Source organism: Barbus barbus (assembly GCF_936440315.1).
Source record: "Barbus barbus genome assembly, chromosome: 25".
NCBI classification, from domain to species: Eukaryota; Metazoa; Chordata; class Actinopteri; order Cypriniformes; family Cyprinidae; genus Barbus; species Barbus barbus.
The window spans coordinates 18,279,588-18,298,647 of NC_136753.1; the positions used below are offsets into that span (position 1 = coordinate 18,279,588).

General features: G+C 41.2%; 1 protein-coding gene across 1 annotated transcript in view; it reads right to left on the reverse strand.

Moving 5' to 3' along the window:
* Positions 1–3,490: 3,490 nt before the first annotated feature.
* Positions 3,491–19,060, reverse strand: part of LOC306845392 (microtubule-associated serine/threonine-protein kinase 2-like) — a gene marked incomplete at its 5' end in the record, with an annotated part of 129,825 nt that continues 114,255 nt past the window's right edge. The window contains 20 exons of the mRNA XM_079378168.1: positions 3,491–8,761; positions 8,987–9,171; positions 9,298–9,434; positions 9,516–9,638; positions 9,737–9,963; positions 10,220–10,429; positions 10,779–11,071; positions 11,197–11,351; positions 11,488–11,597; positions 11,733–11,855; positions 12,067–12,168; positions 12,489–12,654; positions 12,751–12,883; positions 13,112–13,250; positions 13,356–13,564; positions 13,724–13,833; positions 13,939–14,009; positions 14,320–14,452; positions 15,481–15,582; positions 17,941–18,150. Coding sequence (XP_079234294.1) covers positions 6,792–8,761; positions 8,987–9,171; positions 9,298–9,434; positions 9,516–9,638; positions 9,737–9,963; positions 10,220–10,429; positions 10,779–11,071; positions 11,197–11,351; positions 11,488–11,597; positions 11,733–11,855; positions 12,067–12,168; positions 12,489–12,654; positions 12,751–12,883; positions 13,112–13,250; positions 13,356–13,564; positions 13,724–13,833; positions 13,939–14,009; positions 14,320–14,452; positions 15,481–15,582; positions 17,941–18,150 — 4,908 coding nt within the window. The 3' untranslated portion in view covers positions 3,491–6,791. The remainder of the gene's footprint in view (positions 8,762–8,986; positions 9,172–9,297; positions 9,435–9,515; positions 9,639–9,736; positions 9,964–10,219; positions 10,430–10,778; positions 11,072–11,196; positions 11,352–11,487; positions 11,598–11,732; positions 11,856–12,066; positions 12,169–12,488; positions 12,655–12,750; positions 12,884–13,111; positions 13,251–13,355; positions 13,565–13,723; positions 13,834–13,938; positions 14,010–14,319; positions 14,453–15,480; positions 15,583–17,940; positions 18,151–19,060) is intronic.

The window sequence follows — 19,060 nt, forward strand, 5'->3', positions numbered from 1 at the left end:
AGATGAATGGACAGAGAAAGAACAAGAACAAGAACTAAACTAATTAAACTTTCTTTTTCAGTGCTGAAGTCTGAACTTAGACCTTCCTCATAGATAGGCAGCCAGACGGGATTTTCAAAAACACAGCACCTTGATGAATTATTAATAATATCAAGACTGCAGAGTCTTGGGGCAAACACACGAACACTGTTGATTCTCAGCTATTAAATTTTAATGTTCTATCAGTACTGTAATGTAGAAGATGGTGTGACCAGAGAGAGGAGAAAATAACAGAGAGAAAATAAAGGACACATCAGTTGAGCGTTAGAGGCCACGCCGAATCTCAAGAGAGACAAGAGTAGGAACATCTGTGTTTCTGGGGCTTGAGAAAAGAAAGGGAGCAGGGAGACCACCTGCAGGTGTGTTTGAGCATATGTACATGCAGGTGTGTATGTTTTGGAGGGGTTTCTCTCTCACCTTTCCCCAGGGAGCTGGGCTCTCGTGCAGGGAAGACAGGATCTTTTATCTTGGCTGATGTCCCAATCAATCAGAGTGACAGTGATGGAGACCCCAATGGCCAGACCCTCATATAGACCCAACTCTCCCATCTGTCATTATTAACCCCTACTGAGGGAGAGTTTTGAGATTTAACCACAACTATTTATTCAAACAACATGAGAGAAAAATAAAACCATTTCATAAACATTATCGTATCTACAAAGCAGTTCAACAGAGAAAGATACAGCAAGAAAAAAATGATTTTCTATACCAGTACCAGACCAGAAAGTTCACCTAAAGTTGACAAACTTTATAACTTTTTTATTTTATTTTATTTTCAATAATTGATTCTTATTGGTCAATCGTGGAATTCATGCTGTCAAATATGACTTCAAACACGGCGCAGAGTGCAAGAGGGCGGCTATATTTACAAAATCCACATATTTCTCACACTTATTTGCACGTTATGATTTACGTTTTATGTATTTTGAATATTAGGCTGCTTAGTTTGGAAGTGACCTTTGAGTAAGCGCCACACCTCACCTGCTCAGGCCTGCGATTTCCTACACGTTCTTGTTTCATGTCTTGTATATTTTCGTGAATTCTTTATCATAAAATAATTTAGCTAACTAAAATCAGTATTTCAAGACTATTTCTTTATATTAAAGTGAAAGTAAGCACAAAAAATACGAATCAAGTGTGTGAAAGACTTCTCTCTGCATGAACTCCACGTGCTAACAACGCAGTGCAAAGCGTCAAACACATACCGCTTCTCCAGAAGACTTTGGTTTTGTGGTCTTCCATTTGAAACATCAGGATATGTCACCCATTGTTTCTCAACCTCAACACAATTTCCTAATCGATCCATATTTAATATTAAACCAAACTTCCCTCCAATGAAATTCCAATGTGGGCGGAGTTACCTTGCTTCACCTGAATATAACCTGATTTTCCTACAAAACTATAATCATAGCTAATTAATAATATAGTTTTTTGTAAATGACTTGCTATAGTCCTCCAATCTACATGAAACTTTTGAATTCACATTTGAATTCTAACACTGAATTTCACAATGTATTCTGTCAAAATTTAAATTATTTAGTATCATATAAAATGATATTAAAATGAACTATTGAATCATTCATGTTCACAATCTGCAATGTACTCGGTTTCTGTCAGGTTCAGGCCTTCCTAATGACCCACCAGCCACAGTTCAGTCACAGTTTCTTTTCTGCTATCAGAACATGCTTTCAGATCCTTTCTTTCGCCATTTCCTTGGCATGCAGTATTAGGCGAGCTGAAATCCCAATACCCCACTCTATTTCTCTTCTCCACAGGCTAATTTATTGCTCTCAGCAACTGAACTTTCACACTATTTTCCTGGCAGGCAACATCAAGTCTGCACACTGTACAGGTTATGGGTGTGTGTGCACATTCATCACACAGAATAAGGCTCATTAAACGTGGCGCGTGGTACCACAGAGAGCAATTAGCCTATAATGCAACTTCCACCTGCCATTCTTCTATGCCATACTATAAGCAGGTAAAACTAATTGCTAACATCTAATATCAGATCAAACTAATGAAAGCATTTATTATGTATCCTATTATCTAGTGCACCTGAGTCAGTTTGGAAGGTTAACGTTCAACATGTGGCTCATGCTCGTAAATAAGATACAATGATTCATGTACCTGCGTGCAGACTTGTCACATTTAAATTGAATCAATAGGCAGTGAAACCTTTTCTTCCTTTCCATTTCTTCGAGAAAACTTGGAAGTGAAAAAAAAAAGTGAGAGGATTGGGGAAAATAAATTCTGAAATAGGGGAGAATTATTGCCCCCCTGAGGCCCTGCCCCCCTTCGCTTTTCTTCTGAAATCCATTTGGCCTGGCCCCCCCATTAGGCTGGCTGTCAGGCAGTGGATGCTGGGATGGGCGGCTGTGTAGAGAGAGGCAGGAATGGAATGAATTTACCCGGTCATGTAGAGCGGGTGTCAGAGGCAGACTCAGCCAGCAATCCATCAGTGGCACCAGCCTCCTGTCAGAGGGGGGAGGGCCGAGAGGAAGAGACACATTGGGTCATCGGAGCATCTTCATTCTCTAGCGGTTCGCGTGCCATGGGGATGGTAAGAGAGGGGGGTCTGTAGAGCAGGTGTAAGTGTGCACATTTTCAAAATGTATACTTTCTTAATAGGCCTGCTGATAGTGAATGAAGGCAAGACAGGGTCCAATTATCCTCTATGGTTAGCCAGCTAACCTTCGACCCCTTCGTCTTTGCCCTCAGGGCATAACAGCTCTCGAACATACGCTCAGCCCATCTAAGAGGCCCGGGAAAACACACTCACCAGAATCTAATGGACTTCATTACTTTGTCTTGTCAATGCCTAGCGTTGGCATGCTATGCCTGTTAAAATGGTGTTTACGTCTTATGCCGACAGTCTTCTGCATTCATTATGGCAATGAATTCCCTGAAACAAGCTCATGACAGGTGGGTGAGCAAATACCTAAATAACTGTCCATTAGGGATCCATTTAACATGCTTAAAGTAAGGGGAAATGAGCTGAGAGTGAATTTTTCAACGCTCTTCTTTATTTAAAACTTGCTTCCTATGCAACATTGAGCAGATTTAACTGCATCATGGAAAATGTCCCTAATTTTTAATATGGTTTTTATTTATTTTTTACTAAAGAACATCCAAGTGAAGTGTTTAATAGAGCTTTAGAGACCAACTACTTTTACATCTGTACTCTAAGTACAAGAAGAAATATATTTTTACAGTTTCACTTCTGCAGATAAGTATTATACTTTTGATATTCAGTGTTGTAGTTCTGTTCGTTCAAGCAATGGAAGACAGGCATGTTTTAAACTTGCTTGAAAAGTAATTTTTGCAATTCCATTCCAGATGAAAAGCATTCTCTTGAATGCAACACTATTATTCATTTGCTGTCAGCAACATCTTTGGTAGATCCAATTTAATGTCTCACATGAATAAATACAAGCCACATGCTGAGGTACTTTAAAAAATCTTTATTATTCATAAGGTAGGATTAACAACAAACATGCGTCTTACCACAATAGAAAATTGTAAGATATTGCACTGGTTTAACTCTAGCAGATTTTTTTCTTTGCCCATTTATTTTCACTTGTGTCTGTACAACCACATTGTCTCCTTTAGTCTTGGACAAAGCATGACTGACACATGGACAGTGCCCTAAATCCATAACACCACTGTATCACCATTGACTCCCTTGTTACTGAGTGTCAGATCTTAAAATACACACAATATCTAGTCATTGTCCCATTCCATCTATGCATCATGTCTAAGGCAGTGGCCATTGCACACCAAATAACTTCAATTCTTTTCATATTAAAGACACTCAGAACACCAGACTTAAAAATATTTACATGAAAGTAAACCATCCCATCTGTGCTGCCATTTGGGTCAAACACAAACAGACATTAGGAAAGGGCAGTGGTTGGACATCGAGTCTATAAGCGTGTTTATGGTAGGCAGATATAAGTAGTGCGTGTATGTGTGCTCCAAAGGTGTTTTCGTTCAAAGAGCCAAGCTATACCACAGGTGAGAGGTGGCGGCTAAATTTGCTCTAGACGGTGTGCGAGATTACATTTCACTAGTGCGTGCATGGTGGCATGTGGCTACGGGACATTGACGGATGACCACTGCAGGCTTTCTGACACCAGACTTCAGCTCAACAAATAGCCCAACCATCATCATCATCATCCCCATCACGTACATGAGAAGGCAGTTAGCGTTCACTTTTACAGCCCAAGGCAGCTCACGACTTTAGAAAAGGGAGCAGAGATGAATTTAACATTTACACACGGTTTTCATTTTTTGTTAAGAGCACAACAGGTAGAATGTGAAGCAGAGACTACATGTAAAAAATTAGTGAAAAACTAGATACTAGGCTTATCGAGTGAATGCAACAACTCCTTAATGTCTTTACACCCTGTAAAATCTCAAATGCAATACAGCCAGAAAGGAAATCACTAGTGGTCTGCCATCATCTAAGCTACAAAATGTGCCTGAACACTCGCACTACACGTATGACACATTTTTTAGACATAATGCACTAGTGTGCTGTTCACAAATGATCTTTCAAAACACATGTAAACATTTAAGGGCAGTTTCTATAAGCCCTCCCAATTTAGTTTAAATGGAGATTCATTTTGGGGTTTGAGAATGATAACTTTGGAGTGGGATTCAGTTGTAAGTCATCACTTGTGGACATAATGGTTAAGTGTTGTTCTTAACTGTGTATTTACGCCTTGACCACTAGTATGTAGGATGTTCTCTAGACCCAACAGGTCAAACACTCTAATAACCCTGACTGCCCACAGATGCATTTCCAACTTCATCCAAATGGCATTCTCACCACAAGTTCATTTATCACTGATCATGGTGCCCAGGTTAATTAGGTTAATCAGGAATTAAGCTTCAGGCTGCAATGCGATCAACAGCTCCATTCCTTAAAGTGTGCAAGACATCCATTCACATTTTGTATGGACAAAACATGAATAAGGTTATAGCGTAACTGTACATACCATCATCATGTGACTCAATCACAATCAGTTATAAAGACCAACTAAAAACACTTTACATTTCTATGTGGGCAAGGTCAAAAGGAGGGCAGGAGTGTGTTGGAAAGAGCCTTTACTTTAAGGATTGACTTGCTCTTAGCAACTAGACCTTTTATACAAGTGGCAAGTGTCGAACACTGAGAAAAAATGGAGAGGTAAACTGAGTGGAAACATACAGACAACTGGTTTTGATTATAGATGTAAAATGTGGTTAAAACATCAAAGTTCCACAGGTTAACCTTTAAATAAATTAGTGTGTTAACACATTATGTCAAGATAATATGACAACGTACCACAGTCTCACTTACTGGTCAAACCCCTCAAGACCCCAACTGGGATCTAACCGGATACTGTATTTATTGGTTTTCATATTATTGACACACAAAATAAAAAAGGGTTTGTGCAAATACATCTTTGCCTGGTATATGACGAAGGGCTGAATCAGACAGAGCTGATATGGCAAAGATAGGACACCAGTCAAAAACACACTCCCTATTGTTTAGGGCATAAAACTAACAAATAACAGACTTTTTTAAATATGCATTATATAAGAGCCCACACAAACAAACACTCAAACATGCTTCTGTACACAGGCACACGCACACACCACAGACAAGTCTGCTGAAATAAGAAAACAAAAAAGCAAACAAATATACAGAGACAACAGCTAATTGGTCCAGATATTAAAATGAGAGAAAATAAAACAGGCAAGCTGAAGAGCAAGAAATAAAATGGTCCGCTTGAAATTCTGAACAAAGACAAAACAAAACAAAACAAAACCTACACATAATGATGTGCAATTTACAAGTAATGTCTTTAGCTAAAATGTAGCTTGACATAACTTTATTGGGATCTGAATGATGGCCAAAGATCACATGATTTATTATACAGAGTAATTCCAAATAATTTCTAAAAACATGTTTATTTCTTATTAGAAACAATGAGTAACATGTAAAGAGGTAATTAATGCAATTAATGGCCATCATTCTCCCCATTATACATCCAAATTTCAGTTACCATATACAACATTAGTGATGGCTGTGCCAAAGGGAAAATCTCAGGTTGAATTTTCATAGACAAACATCTCACAGCTGTCCAACACAATTGAAAGCTGACACAAGTACAAGTGAGAAAGATGGAAAACGCAGTTTGGTTTTTCTTTATATACTACAGATGTGATGAAATCAACTTTGTGTGTTTGTGAAAATTGCTCGGGATACGCTACTCTTATTGCTGCAATATGTCTTCCTCCAAAGATGAACAGGCAGAAAGAAATACAAGTGAAATGCTGAGGTGTTGCTTTAAGGCACAACTATACCTACTACAAGAGAAGATTATTAAAGTAATATAAAGATAATATGAAGAGGTAATATACTGTAAGTGGACATGGTTTCTGTCTCTAAGGGCCCAGACCGAAGCAATTTTCCAGGTTTTCTAGCTGCTGAGAAAAATACTCAAAAAGAAGGAACAAGAAAAACTAACAATTATGAAGCCTCAGTTATTTAAATGGCAGAGCATAAAACATTCTGAAATTAAGCTGTTGAGATCATCTGTAAACACCTCCATCTCTTCCTCTGTCTTGTCTTTCCACAGTCTTTTCACAGGGATATTGACATTAAACAGGACAACTACTTTGTGTTACAATGTGTATTTGTCTGTCATAGCCAAGTTAAATTAAAGCTGGAGAAAGCTGGAGGTCTTTCTGCAAGGCTGCTACGTTGTCTTGTTGGATTTGTCTCGTGAAGTAGTGGAACTAGGCTTTGCTTGGGCCTGAGATTGTGCTTCAGACCTAGGCCTTGGTGCGGGGCCACTTCTCGGAGTCCCTGGTCTATCCTGATGTTCTTCCTCAGCTTGGGAGTTTGGAGGAATTGACCTTTTGGAAGTCCCTGGGACCTCTAAAGATCTCTGAGAAGTTGAGGCTGGCTCAGATTTAGATGATGTTTGTTTAGAGGGAGATTCAGTCAGCTGTGGAGACTGGGAGCCAGAAGCAGCAGATGGACTCAAGCGGTCAGGAGAATCAGGACGCTCCGGACGACATTCTTTTATCTTTGGGTGGGTGGGATCTGTCTGGGGACGCTGGTCCTTTGTCCGCTCTGAGGCCTCTTTAGTACCTGGGATGTTGAGTTTGACAGGGCCAGGCACATTCTTAGCCACAGTGGCCAGTTGAGACACAACTTTGTCCATTCCACTCTCAGAGGGAGTTGATGGAGAGGCTGCAGCAGCGGCAGTAGCAGCAGCGGCAGCCTGTCTGCGATTGTCAGCCTCCTTCATTTCCTTGGTGATGCCTCCAGTTGGTGTGGTAGCAACAGGGACATCCCTGGTCACTACAGAAGCAGTGCTAGGATCCATTTTACCACTGGTTTTGGACCTGGGCTCAGAAGTTTTGGGGGTCCTCCGAGGATCCAGTGGAGGTGTGGTGGGTTTGACAAATGGGTCTTTGTTGACAGAGGTAAAGGCGCTACCATGGGTGGAAAAGGTGCTGGATAGAGGGATGGGTTGAGGTGGAGAAGGCCTAACACTGAATTGAGAGTCCTGTGCCGTTGACCCTTTCTTTTTTGACTCTTCAGCTAGTGTTGAACTGGAGACTTGGGCCACAATAGAGGTTGTAGGATTCTGTTCTGGGGGCTTGGCTGTACCTTGCATTGACAGTGAGGCTGAAGTTTGTGTCTGAGATTGAGTGGTACTTTGGCTTTCTATCTGCAGTCCTCTGCTGGGCTGAGGTAAGCCTGGGGGTGCAACCGTTGAGGACAACAGTCCTAGTGTTGGTGGAGCTGCTGGTCCCATCCTGATTGTTTGGGGAGAGGCCATTACAGTAGTAGGCCTCAAGACATGGCTCGGAGGAACATAGCTTATCCTACGTCCATCTTGGCTATCTTCCGACCCCTCATCTGTCTCATCCTCTGAGGAGTCCACCTCGTGGATTGCATCCTGCTTTTGAAGAGACTCGCGACGCTCAGCACGATCCTGGCGTATGGCAGAGAGCTTGTCTTTCAGTTTACTCTTCCCAGAAATAAGTCCCAGAGTTCCAGTTCCAGACTCAGGACCTTCTTGCCTGCCCAGTTTACGAACTGAACTTTTCTGCAGGCTGCCCTTTTCTGCTGGAGACACTCTTCCTCCCATTAGAGTCTCACCAGCTGACTCCTGCAGGCTCTGTAGACTGGGGTCTCGCTGCAGCATCTCTTTTTTAAAATCTGAATGTGAGGTATCAAGACTGTGTTTGCGGCTGGCACCAACTGGCAGCTTTTTATCAGCAGCAGAGGATGGAGAAGGAGAGGAGGATGAAGAAGAAAGAGAGGATGCAAGCTTCTCAGCCGATTGGACACGTTTGAGCAGAGGAGAGCGAGGAGGGTCTGCACTCTTTGGGCGGGATATCTGTCTTACTAATGGAGGTGAAGAGTGGAGTTTGACAGGGAAAGACTGGCCTATTGAAGAAGTGATGAGTGAGTGGCTTGGCAGGGGTGAAGGAGAACGCTGTGGGGAGGTGCTCTGAGGGGTGGGCGATGGTGTACGAGCCAGAGGGGATAATGGGATATTGCCTGCTGACTTCCGGCGGGGGGAGCGGTACTGGCGCTGTAGTTTGGGAGCCAGACCATGCAAGGAGCTGGGTCTGATCTGACCAGAACTGGCAGGAGAGTTTGGCACACTGGAGCTAGGTGAGCTACTTTGGGAAGAGTTCCCACCAACTGCATTAAAGAAAGAGAAAGTTTAAGGTTAAAGATTAAAGATTAAACTTTTAAAAAGAAATATGAAGATCAATGAAATTACTTAAGACAGGATATTGATTTCATAATGGGGAACTAATTACAATAGTGTATCTAGATAACAACGTTAAAGGAAATGAGAAAATGATTTGAAATGACATTACATGCATCAAAATCATATTGGCATTAGTTTGTATGGAGCTTCACCTGAGTGGGCAGAGTCAGGTGTGGAACGACAGCCCTGTGTGGGTGAACGAGGGGACATGTGCGTGGGAGACCCTGGGACACTTTCACCTGATGAGACTGAGCGGTTCAGAGAGGACAGGCTACGACTGGTGTGGAGAAGGGTCGCCTGCTTGGTGATCTTACGAAACAGGGAGTTTCTCTTCTTACTGTAGTGGATATACAAGTATATACAAACCATAAATGGAACACCAAATATAAGTCTGAGGAACTGAAACGGGAAGAACTTTGTGTGACTTAAGCATTTGGATTTGATGGTAAACGTTAGGCTTCACCTGTCTTGTCCTTCTCTGGTTTTGGTTCTTTTGTTGCGCCGGGCCATTTTGGAATTGTGACTGGTTTTGCGTGCAGGGCCAACTTTAATAGATGTATTCTCAAAGGGCGTAGCAGAAATGGACACCTTACTTCCACTCTGCAACATAAAAAGAAATTAATCTGAAAATCATTCATTTCTAAAGCAACAATGTTCATCAGATTAGGGCTGCCAATGTACCTTGAGAATGAGCTCTACAACTTCTGTATGCACAAGTCCATGGACAGGCTCTCCATTAACATGTGTGATGAGATCTCCCTCTCTCAGTCCAGCCTCATGAGCAGGTCCCCCATCTTCTACGTGCTGCAAAGCAAATATTAGAGCACTCAAAAACAAAAACTGGTGCAGTCTAACTGCATCATGAAGAATAACAGAATCACCCATACTCATGCCATACTCACCCAAACCATGTGGTGCACAGTATAAATGTCTGTGTCTCCCATGTAAACCCTGATGGCACGCAGGGTGAAACCGTATTTCTTGCCAGCTCGGTGGATGACTATGGCGGGTTTGACACTGGAGACAGCTGGGGACAGGTCTCGGCTGGGTGAGGAGTCACGCGATGAGGGGTTAGACGAGAGAGAGTGAGGGGACATGGGGCTGACCAGAGGAGAGGCACCGTGGTGATCTGACATGACAAGAAAAAAGAAACTGTGCTGCAGTTAAAGTGTGACAGTCCATCACATACATTTTTTCTAAAAGATAGAGACAGCCAATTCAATCCAATGACTAGTAAGACATGGTCCATGTTGGTCCTGGTAAAATATTTCTATCAACAAGTCATAAGGATAGCAGAATAATTAGTATTGTTAATCTATCGTCATATGTCTTCCACAAAAGAACAATTTTTGCATGGCAAAATCACAATGATCATTGTGACTTACCAGTAGGGATCATAAGTGAGAGGGTAGTTGCTGAAGCTGACTTGATAACTTTGTTAAGTGGACGTGATGCGTGTTTCTCTGCATCTCCTGACAGTAGTCTGTGGCGAGCTCTACGAGCTGCCAAATCGCTGATGGCTTTAGGAGTAGAGTTTTCAGATCCTTCAGCACTGTAGCGAGAAGCTCGATCCAACACGTCACCAGAACTACCAGCTGAAATCAAACAAATGAAAAATTTGCAGAGATATGACAACAGAAAATAGCAACCTATCAGAATGGCCCATTATGGGACACTTCATTTCTAGTGATTATCATCAATTTGATTTCACAGATACTATTTAACTAAACTGAGCTAGACAATGACATCTCTGAATTCAATAATGAAATGCCTTTAACTGAAAATTGAGTGTTTAATCTTATTATTATACATTACTGATACGCTTTTTTTTTTTTTTTTTTTTTACACATCTCATTAAGTCTAGAGCCTGTCTTAAAAATATTTTTAACAATTTCCTGTTAAAGCTAGAACAGATATTAGTTCCCAGAATAATTCAAGACTGACGTGTGACTGTGGATTGGTTGATCTGGCTGGAAGTGGAGCCTGGTGTGGTTGGTGATTCATCCAGCCTGAGCTCTCTCTCCACAGGGAGCTCTGGTATGGCCTGAGGCAGATCTTCCCCACGAGGGCCCCTCACAGGTGTCTTCCTGCCCCCCACACCACCGTCCTCTTCGCTGGAAATGGCGAATCGAGGCATCTCGATGATGGCCGAGCAGCAGCGTCGACGTACAGTCAGAGGCGGGCTGGAGTCGCTCTCGGTGTGAGATGACTCGGAAACAGAGAGTCGCTTCCTTAGGCTACAAAAGACCAAACGTCCAGTTTATTACACCATGTTGAACAAACGGCGAATGTATTTTTAAAAAATACATGACTATGAAATCTATGATTTGTTTATCAGAATCATTTCAGGTTATTCACTCACATCTCAGGTGAGCCCACCAGCCAACTCCGGTCTCGAGACTTTAGGCCACTGAGACTATTAATACGCTCTCCTCCCTCTTCACTAAGACTGCGCTTAGTGGGAGGAGGGGTGCGCTTTTCCTCATGCAAGGAAAGACGCTCCATACTACTATATACCTGAAAAAGGCAGACCGACAGGTAGAGATGGAGAGGAGAAGACAGATTAAGTTCAAAAGGCAAACAGAAGAAAAAGCAATACTGAAAAGCAGTACTTTTGCTGTTGTTAAGAGTGTTAGCATGTGTTACTTCACACCTTGCTGAATCGTGGTGAACAGGAGGAGAACTGACGGATCTCCAGATGGTCATCATCATTTGTGTCGTCCTCTTCCTCCGAGTCCACGTGATGATACCGATCTGAGCGTGCTATAGGGTTGTAGAAAGAAATTTCAAATAGTGCTAAGAGAATGTAAACCCATGTGGTGTGCATCTGTATTGCAGGTAGAGAATAAAGTGTCTTTTTATAAATTTCTCTACAGTCTCTGCAGCCTGAATACGTACTGTCAAAGTAGCTAGTGTCATCCTCCGACTCCAGCTGAGGAATGAACTCTGCCTTCTGCCTCAGGAGACTGTTCCAGTCCAGACCAGTAAAGAAACGGTGCTGTTTCACCTCAAACGCACTCCCTGTAAGACAGGGAGAGAGAACATCTCTTCAAATATTTCTCAAAAAACAGAGATATAGGATAGCATTGAAAAAAGTCCTCTTTCTGTTCAGGTTCATTCATACACTATTAATCTCAGCAGATCAGTCAAGTCACTCTTCTAAGACTTAACCAGGGAGGAGATCAAAAAGAATTCAGAGTCTGTGTAAGTATTAGTTTGTGTGCTAGAGGACCTGTTCCCAGACGCTCCAGGGGGTTTTGCCGCAGTAGTTTGGAGATGAGATCTTGAGCATCTAGAGGCAAAGCTTCATCACCTTCTGGCCAGATTATCTCATCTATTGAATCACACATACAGAATCATATTTCTGAAAGTACTCTCAACAACAACAGAATTAGGTTCACAGAGTATTTTGATGGCACAAGAACAGCCTTAATTTAGGAGTGTATTAAGATTTTCAAAATGAATTACAGACCGGTAAAGCAGATTACACTGATTAGGAAAGTAAGACTAATAATAATAATAATTGACTTCACATACCATACAAGTCAAAAGTTTGGGCACTCAAATTTGTATAATGTTATACATCATGTTTCTCATGATGAAATTTTTAAGAAAATATTATTTTTGGCATTTTTTTCCAGATACGACACTAACCACTGATGACTTGTCCAAACAGTTCCTCAGGTGTATCCCCAAAGAAGGGAGCACATCCCACAAGAAACTCATACAAGATGACTCCCATAGCCCACCAGTCCACTGGCTTTCCATAGCCCTGCCTCAGAATGACTTCAGGCGCTATGTATTCAGGAGTACCACACACCTGATGGAGAGAGAAAGAAAGAGATTTTGAGACTCCACAGTTTCCTTTTAATAAATCAGTAAATAATGAAAGAGACAAAATGCAAAATCTCTTTACCTGTTTGTCCAGAAATTCTCGGGCATCTTTTTCAATGTGGCCCTCATATAGATTGGTTGTTAAGCTCATTAAACCAATCTTGGACAGGCCGAAATCTGTCAGTTTGATGTGTCCCATTGAAGTAATCAGGAGACTGTTGAAAAACAAGCCATTCTTTATTCTGACATCAGTGAATATGAAAAGGCCATCCATTTATCTAAAAAGCTATCTAAATCAAAGACAACTGATCTGTTCCAGCCTAACAAGCATGTTTTTATATTCTTAGAAAGTGAGATGGAATTTAAAGAATAAATGAAAAACCCTTAAATCAATGACAGAAAGTCAACTACAAACACTGTGGTTTGGTTTTACATGTGCTTACTTGTCAGGTTTGAGATCTCTGTGCACGATGCCGTAATTGTGAAGGTACTCCAGTGCTAGAACAGTCTCAGCAAAGTACATGCGTGCCATGTCCACAGGCAGAGCCCCAATGTGCTTCAGCAAAGTGGCACAGTCCCCACCTTCAGACACACACAAACACTTTCAACTACAGCATTACTCTGTGGTGCATCCTATAGTGATGTCCTCCATGAACATAGTCATCCTCCACAAAGTGTGTTTCTTACCCTCCACATACTCCATAACCATGCAAAGATGTCTCTTCGTCTCAAAAGAGCAGAACATGCTGACAACAAAAGGGTTCTCTGCAAATGTCAGGATGTCTCTTTCCACAAAGGCCTGCTGGATCTGGTTTCGCAGGATCAGGTTCTGCTTGTTGATCTTCTTTATGGCAAATCGCTGACGGGTCTCCTTATGCCTCACCAAAAACACAGCCCTGAGTGGAGAGAGGCATGTATTACTATTGAGCTTTTAATGGCCTTCTAACTCTATGATTATTAAAAAAAAGGGTAGAGAGCCAATTAGACAATTACACATTTCAAAGGTCTTAGGTATTTTTAGTAATTGCTGCAGTAGTGAAATCCTACTCTCTTACCCATAGGCTCCATTACTGATGAGTTTAATGGTCTCGAAGTCTTCCTCACGTGGAGTTTTAGTTTTGGATTGAGGCTGAGGCTGGAGTGGTTGTACGGTGGCTCCTCGACTCTGCATATGAATACAAGCACTTGGTCTTAGTGGAATGTTATTATACAGAATCAACAGAGTCATTGAAGACTTCAATTCTTTTAAAGACTCAATTCTGTTACTCACGTCTGTGGAATCTGTCTCTGTCTCTGGTGTTTCAGGGTTACCGCTGTCATAGCTGCTCAGCTGGGCCATTTCTAGAGAGCGAGTGTGAAAAAATGGAAAGAAAGCAAACAGATGTCATTGGAAAAACAACATAAATGTCATTGTAGTTCCTGATTTAACACAACAAACCTAATAACAGAGTTGCTTCATACAATCCCCAAAAGCTTTTGGACACTTATGCCACACTTAAAAATGTGTCAATGTATTAGATAAGAAAGCATTAAATCAAGTAGCATTTATTTCTGCAAATGACACAGTTTTATTTTTTTTGTATCTCGTACAACTTTTAAGTGTAGCCTACTGTTCAAATGCTTTTGAGGCCACTTTAAGTAGCATTCTTACCCTCAAGGGGGTCCCTGGTGAGGCCCAGCTGGCTGATGATGTATCGTGGGATGTCAGACTTGATGCCCTGACCTTCTTTAGCATGACCTTCAGCAGCCTCTAACAGGTGGTAGAACTCTTCTGGATCAAACTCCTACAACACACATAGGGAGAATATTCACATGACATGAATATTAAAATCTGACATCAACTCAGTCCCACTCAATCCCCAATCATTTAATTTATTCTAGAGATGTTACTCTATAATTAATTAAGGTATTGGAAACATTAACATTAATTTATTTTAGAGATATTACTCTATAATTACATTATAATACATATATAATTACAACATTTTTGTACATTTCTGATGCTGTCTGGAATATAGATCAAACATCAAATATGTCTGAACAAAATTTTCAAATAATGATAAACTTATTACTTGTTTTTTAAATCCTGATTTCAGACAAATATTTATAATCATTATATTCATAGGACTTCATCAACATTTTGTGACAGGTTAAAAGCGTCTTCTTATTCAGGGTCATTCACACAAAAAGTTGAAGTAATTCTACATATACAGTTTTTCTACAAAATATCATTAAAAAAAATTAAAGACTGGAAAGAAAATAAGAGCCAGCCAAACAAACAAACAAAAGGCCCAGCAAGGGCCAATATGACTGTCATTCATTTAATGAACAGTTTAGAATATTTTTTGTGCGTTTATTGAGGCAGGTTTGTATCCAGGTGCCACACTGAGGTATTTGGGATGCATTGTGCACACATGAAGCAGAATAGTTTAACAGCTCATTGCTCTCTCAGCTGCTGGTCCTCCATCAGTGCTGAGCTGAACTGTATGTTGTCATATTACTGAATGCACCATATTACTCAAAATACACATATGGCCACAGACATGGAGCCCTGCTGCTTTGTGTGGTAGTCAGCTTTTGTATTTACATGTCTTTCTATAATGTCTGGCGTGATTTTTTTTTAACAATACAGCAAATACATGCTTTACAATGTGGCCTTGGTTCAACATGCACATTTCCTCAAGGCAAATCTAGCGTTTTAATTATACGGTACTAAGCATGTGCTTCATTAACTATGGAAAAGCATAGTTTGCTCTGAAGCCTCAGTACAAATGATGTCCAGATTAGAGCCCTTTAAATGATCAGTTCTTACCAAACACTCCAGCAGACGGGCGGGTCGGGCGATGATTATCATCAGCTTTTTAACCAGCTGGGTGACAAATGTCACCTCCCCACTTTCTGAACGCTCATGAGCCTAGCAACAAACACAAAAAAAACAATAGATTTGAAATAGCATACTATCATACTAAATCACAGTATTCAGCGTGTACTTTTATGAATTGAACACCTTAATGATCTACATTTGTTAAAATGAACAATACATATTATATACAAATTAGAGCACACTGGGTGGAATATTATATCCTAAAATGTAATGCTTTTAACTTGACCTTCCGCTTTCACAGTGACAAATGAGTCAGAAGCAATACCACTGGAGATTTTTGATACTCAAAGCACTACAATAAGAGATAGCTGAATGAGGTGTACAAAGAGAGTACATAAAAAGGAAGAGTGTAAAGCAGCAGAAAGGAGAGAGTTCATCAATAGGATAGAGAAGACCTGTTCAGAGTAGATGGTTAAACAGCCGGCTGACAGTAATAGAGCCATCTCTGACAGACAGCACTGCCACCTCAGGGGATGTCTAATCAGCCTCTGAATAATTTATTCAGGTAATGAAACCGCCAGTGAATCACACACACTCAGTATAATAAAAGGTCTCTGCACTATGAGTAAATACACTATAGACAAACAGAAGTACTAGCAGTGAGAGATATAGGATAAGGGAGGGATCTGGTTTAGCATACCTTAAACTAGATGAAATGAGATACTCTATATTAAGTTATACATAAGGTCAATAAGGTCAAGCGAAGATAAGGTCAATAGAGGATTCTCAGGATTCCTCTAGGGCCAGACGTCATGGTGACAGCCAGGTCACAGCCAATGACCCAACCTTGAGATTGGCTCCTGTGGTTTTTAATGATGCAACCATGGGAGACTGAATGATACAGACTGGTCATTTAAAAAGGTAAAACTAGTCTGACCTTAAGACAAATGTCCAGTTTAATAAATAAAGCCTATAAATGAAGATAAAGATCTTATAGAAAGAGAACCAAAAGAAAAAAAAGAGAAGATGAAAGGAACTGTTACTAAAACATCGTACAATACGAATTAGGGATCAGTTATGAGCCAATACTAATGATTTTGTGTTCATTTATTACTATTGGTCAATATTAAATATATATTGGCAGTCATTTAATTAAGCACATTTTTTTCAATATAAAATAGTGTATAATTATAATCACGATCATATTATCAAAATCAGTATTATATTGCTGGTATCACCCAGAATGTTAATAACTAAATTCTGTAGTCATTAACTATAACGCTGACAAATATTAAAAATAACTTTCTACAGTTCACAATTTGATTAAAGTAAACAATAGCAGGTATCAGGCATGAAAATATTCTAGTCATAGTCCATGTTTTGAGTGGTAAATTTCATACCACTGGTGTGTCCACAATTCTAAAACATAAAACAGCAGCTATCAGACTATGACCTTCAATGCAACTCTGCAAAGTAAAAACAATCAGGAACTCAACTGTTAGATCCACATGGTTTCTGACCGCGCTCTGCTCCCAGCGCTCTAAAATCTGCTGAAGAACCTCCTCTTCCTCCAGCCGCCTCTGCCACGAAACACGGGACATCCTCTCAGCGAGCGAGGAAGCGTTAAATGGAGAAGTCAGGAATGCTTTTCTGAGCGCACCTGCTGAAGATGCGGTTTATACCGCGATCCCCGTCTGGCCCACCTGTCACCATCGGCTCCCAAACTAAATCAGCCAATTAGCACGGGCTGGATGATGTCATCCCTACTCGCCTGAATGCCAAGTACGGCTGCGGTGATGGCGCGGCGACTGCATGAGATCACGATGTGCACATTTTCGATTCTGGCAGGCAACAGCTACGGGATGGTAATGGACAACCAACCGAAAGAGGGGAAAACCTGACCTGATCCCTCCCTTCCATTCTCACTCCCTCCCTTTCTCTCTCTCCCGCCCCGCACCCTCCTCTTGGGTGCCTAGGATACTCATCCGTCACCAGTGGTGGTTACTGGAGTGTGAAATTAAAATCAGGAAGGTGCTGCACCCCCACTTCCAACCCTACACAACAAACACACACTCTGGTACATTCCTACACACACATGATTTGTGGAATCGGAATGGGACCTCTGGGAGTCATAACGCTGCCCCTGTGGCACTGTGACTGAGCTAATCAAGACATCAGCGACCTGTATCCTGACTAATGCAGATGTGACAGGTGACCACAGACCCAACAGAAGAACGAACAATCGTGAGGGAACCAAATTCACATGAGATAGAGCTGTTTATGACACCCCAGCTGTCTAGAGATGACCTCTGCCCTGATGTGATGACATCACCACTTTGGCAGACATAAATTTATGTTTAGGGATCCACAAGCAAGACCTTGCAGGACAAGGAGTCAATACCCTTGCTGACAACTCCTTACATACTCTCCACATCTTTGCATACTCACATCTTGGTGTAGCTTCTCAAGGTTCTCCTGTAGTTCGTAGAAATAGCGGGAGGTGATGAGACCCTCACGGGATTTGTCCAGGCAGTCCCGAGCCAATTCTATGACCTGGTGGTGGATGAAGCTCAGGACGCCGTCAGCTAAAGGCATGACTTTGTCAGGAGCTGAGGAGGATATGAAATCAGCCAGTCGTACCTCCATCTGAGCAGTAGCCTGTGGGACAGAAAGGTCCTGGTAAGTGCTAGGTTGAAAAAAAGGTCAAGCCATGGAGAAACAGAGACATCCAGCCACCCACAATTTGTTACTGTACATTTTTTCAAAAACACTTAATTGTTAGTTTCATTTATTAGTGGCCAAGCACCGAAGGTGCTTATGCACCTATTGTTTTTGTTGGCGTTATTATTATTCTTCTTCCGCTCTTGAGTCTATGGCAGCCCATAGAACCGATTGCGGGAAAGTTGTAAAATTTGGCACACTGATAGAGGACAGTCTCAATACTAACCACAGCAAGTTTGGAGTCTCTAACTAAAACTCTCTAGCGCCACCACTTGTCCAAAGTTTCAATCTTTTTATGCTAATAACCTTTGAACCGTTAACCACAAAATGAAAATTAATTTTTCTTCTGAATCCTTGGCTTAAGCGGAGTCAAATGAAGTCCAAAATTAAAAACTCATAAAGTTAATTTTTTTCGCCATTTTCAATTGTTCGTAAAACCTCGTCCTAGACGGTTCGTCCAATTTTCACCAAAATTGGCTCAGATCATATACAGACCATGCTGGCAGAAAGTTATGGAATTCAAGTCGATTCATCCAAGCGGTCTCGAATAACATTAACGAATTCGCCGAAAAGCACGCAAAAATGGATCTGATGCTATATCTCTGCAATGGTTTGGCGTATAAGCATGACCTGAGGCCACTGTGCCACCTAGTAGTCAGGAGATACGAAAAAAAAAAGCATATTTTTGCTTATAACTTGTGAATGGTTTGGCCAAAAATCACAAAAAAGGTCTCTTTACATTCGGTGCTTCTTGCCGAGTTTTCCCATGTCAGCCATTTTGGGCGTCGGCCATGTTGAATTATGTCGTAAAATGCTATATTTTACGAACGCACTGATGTATCGTTAG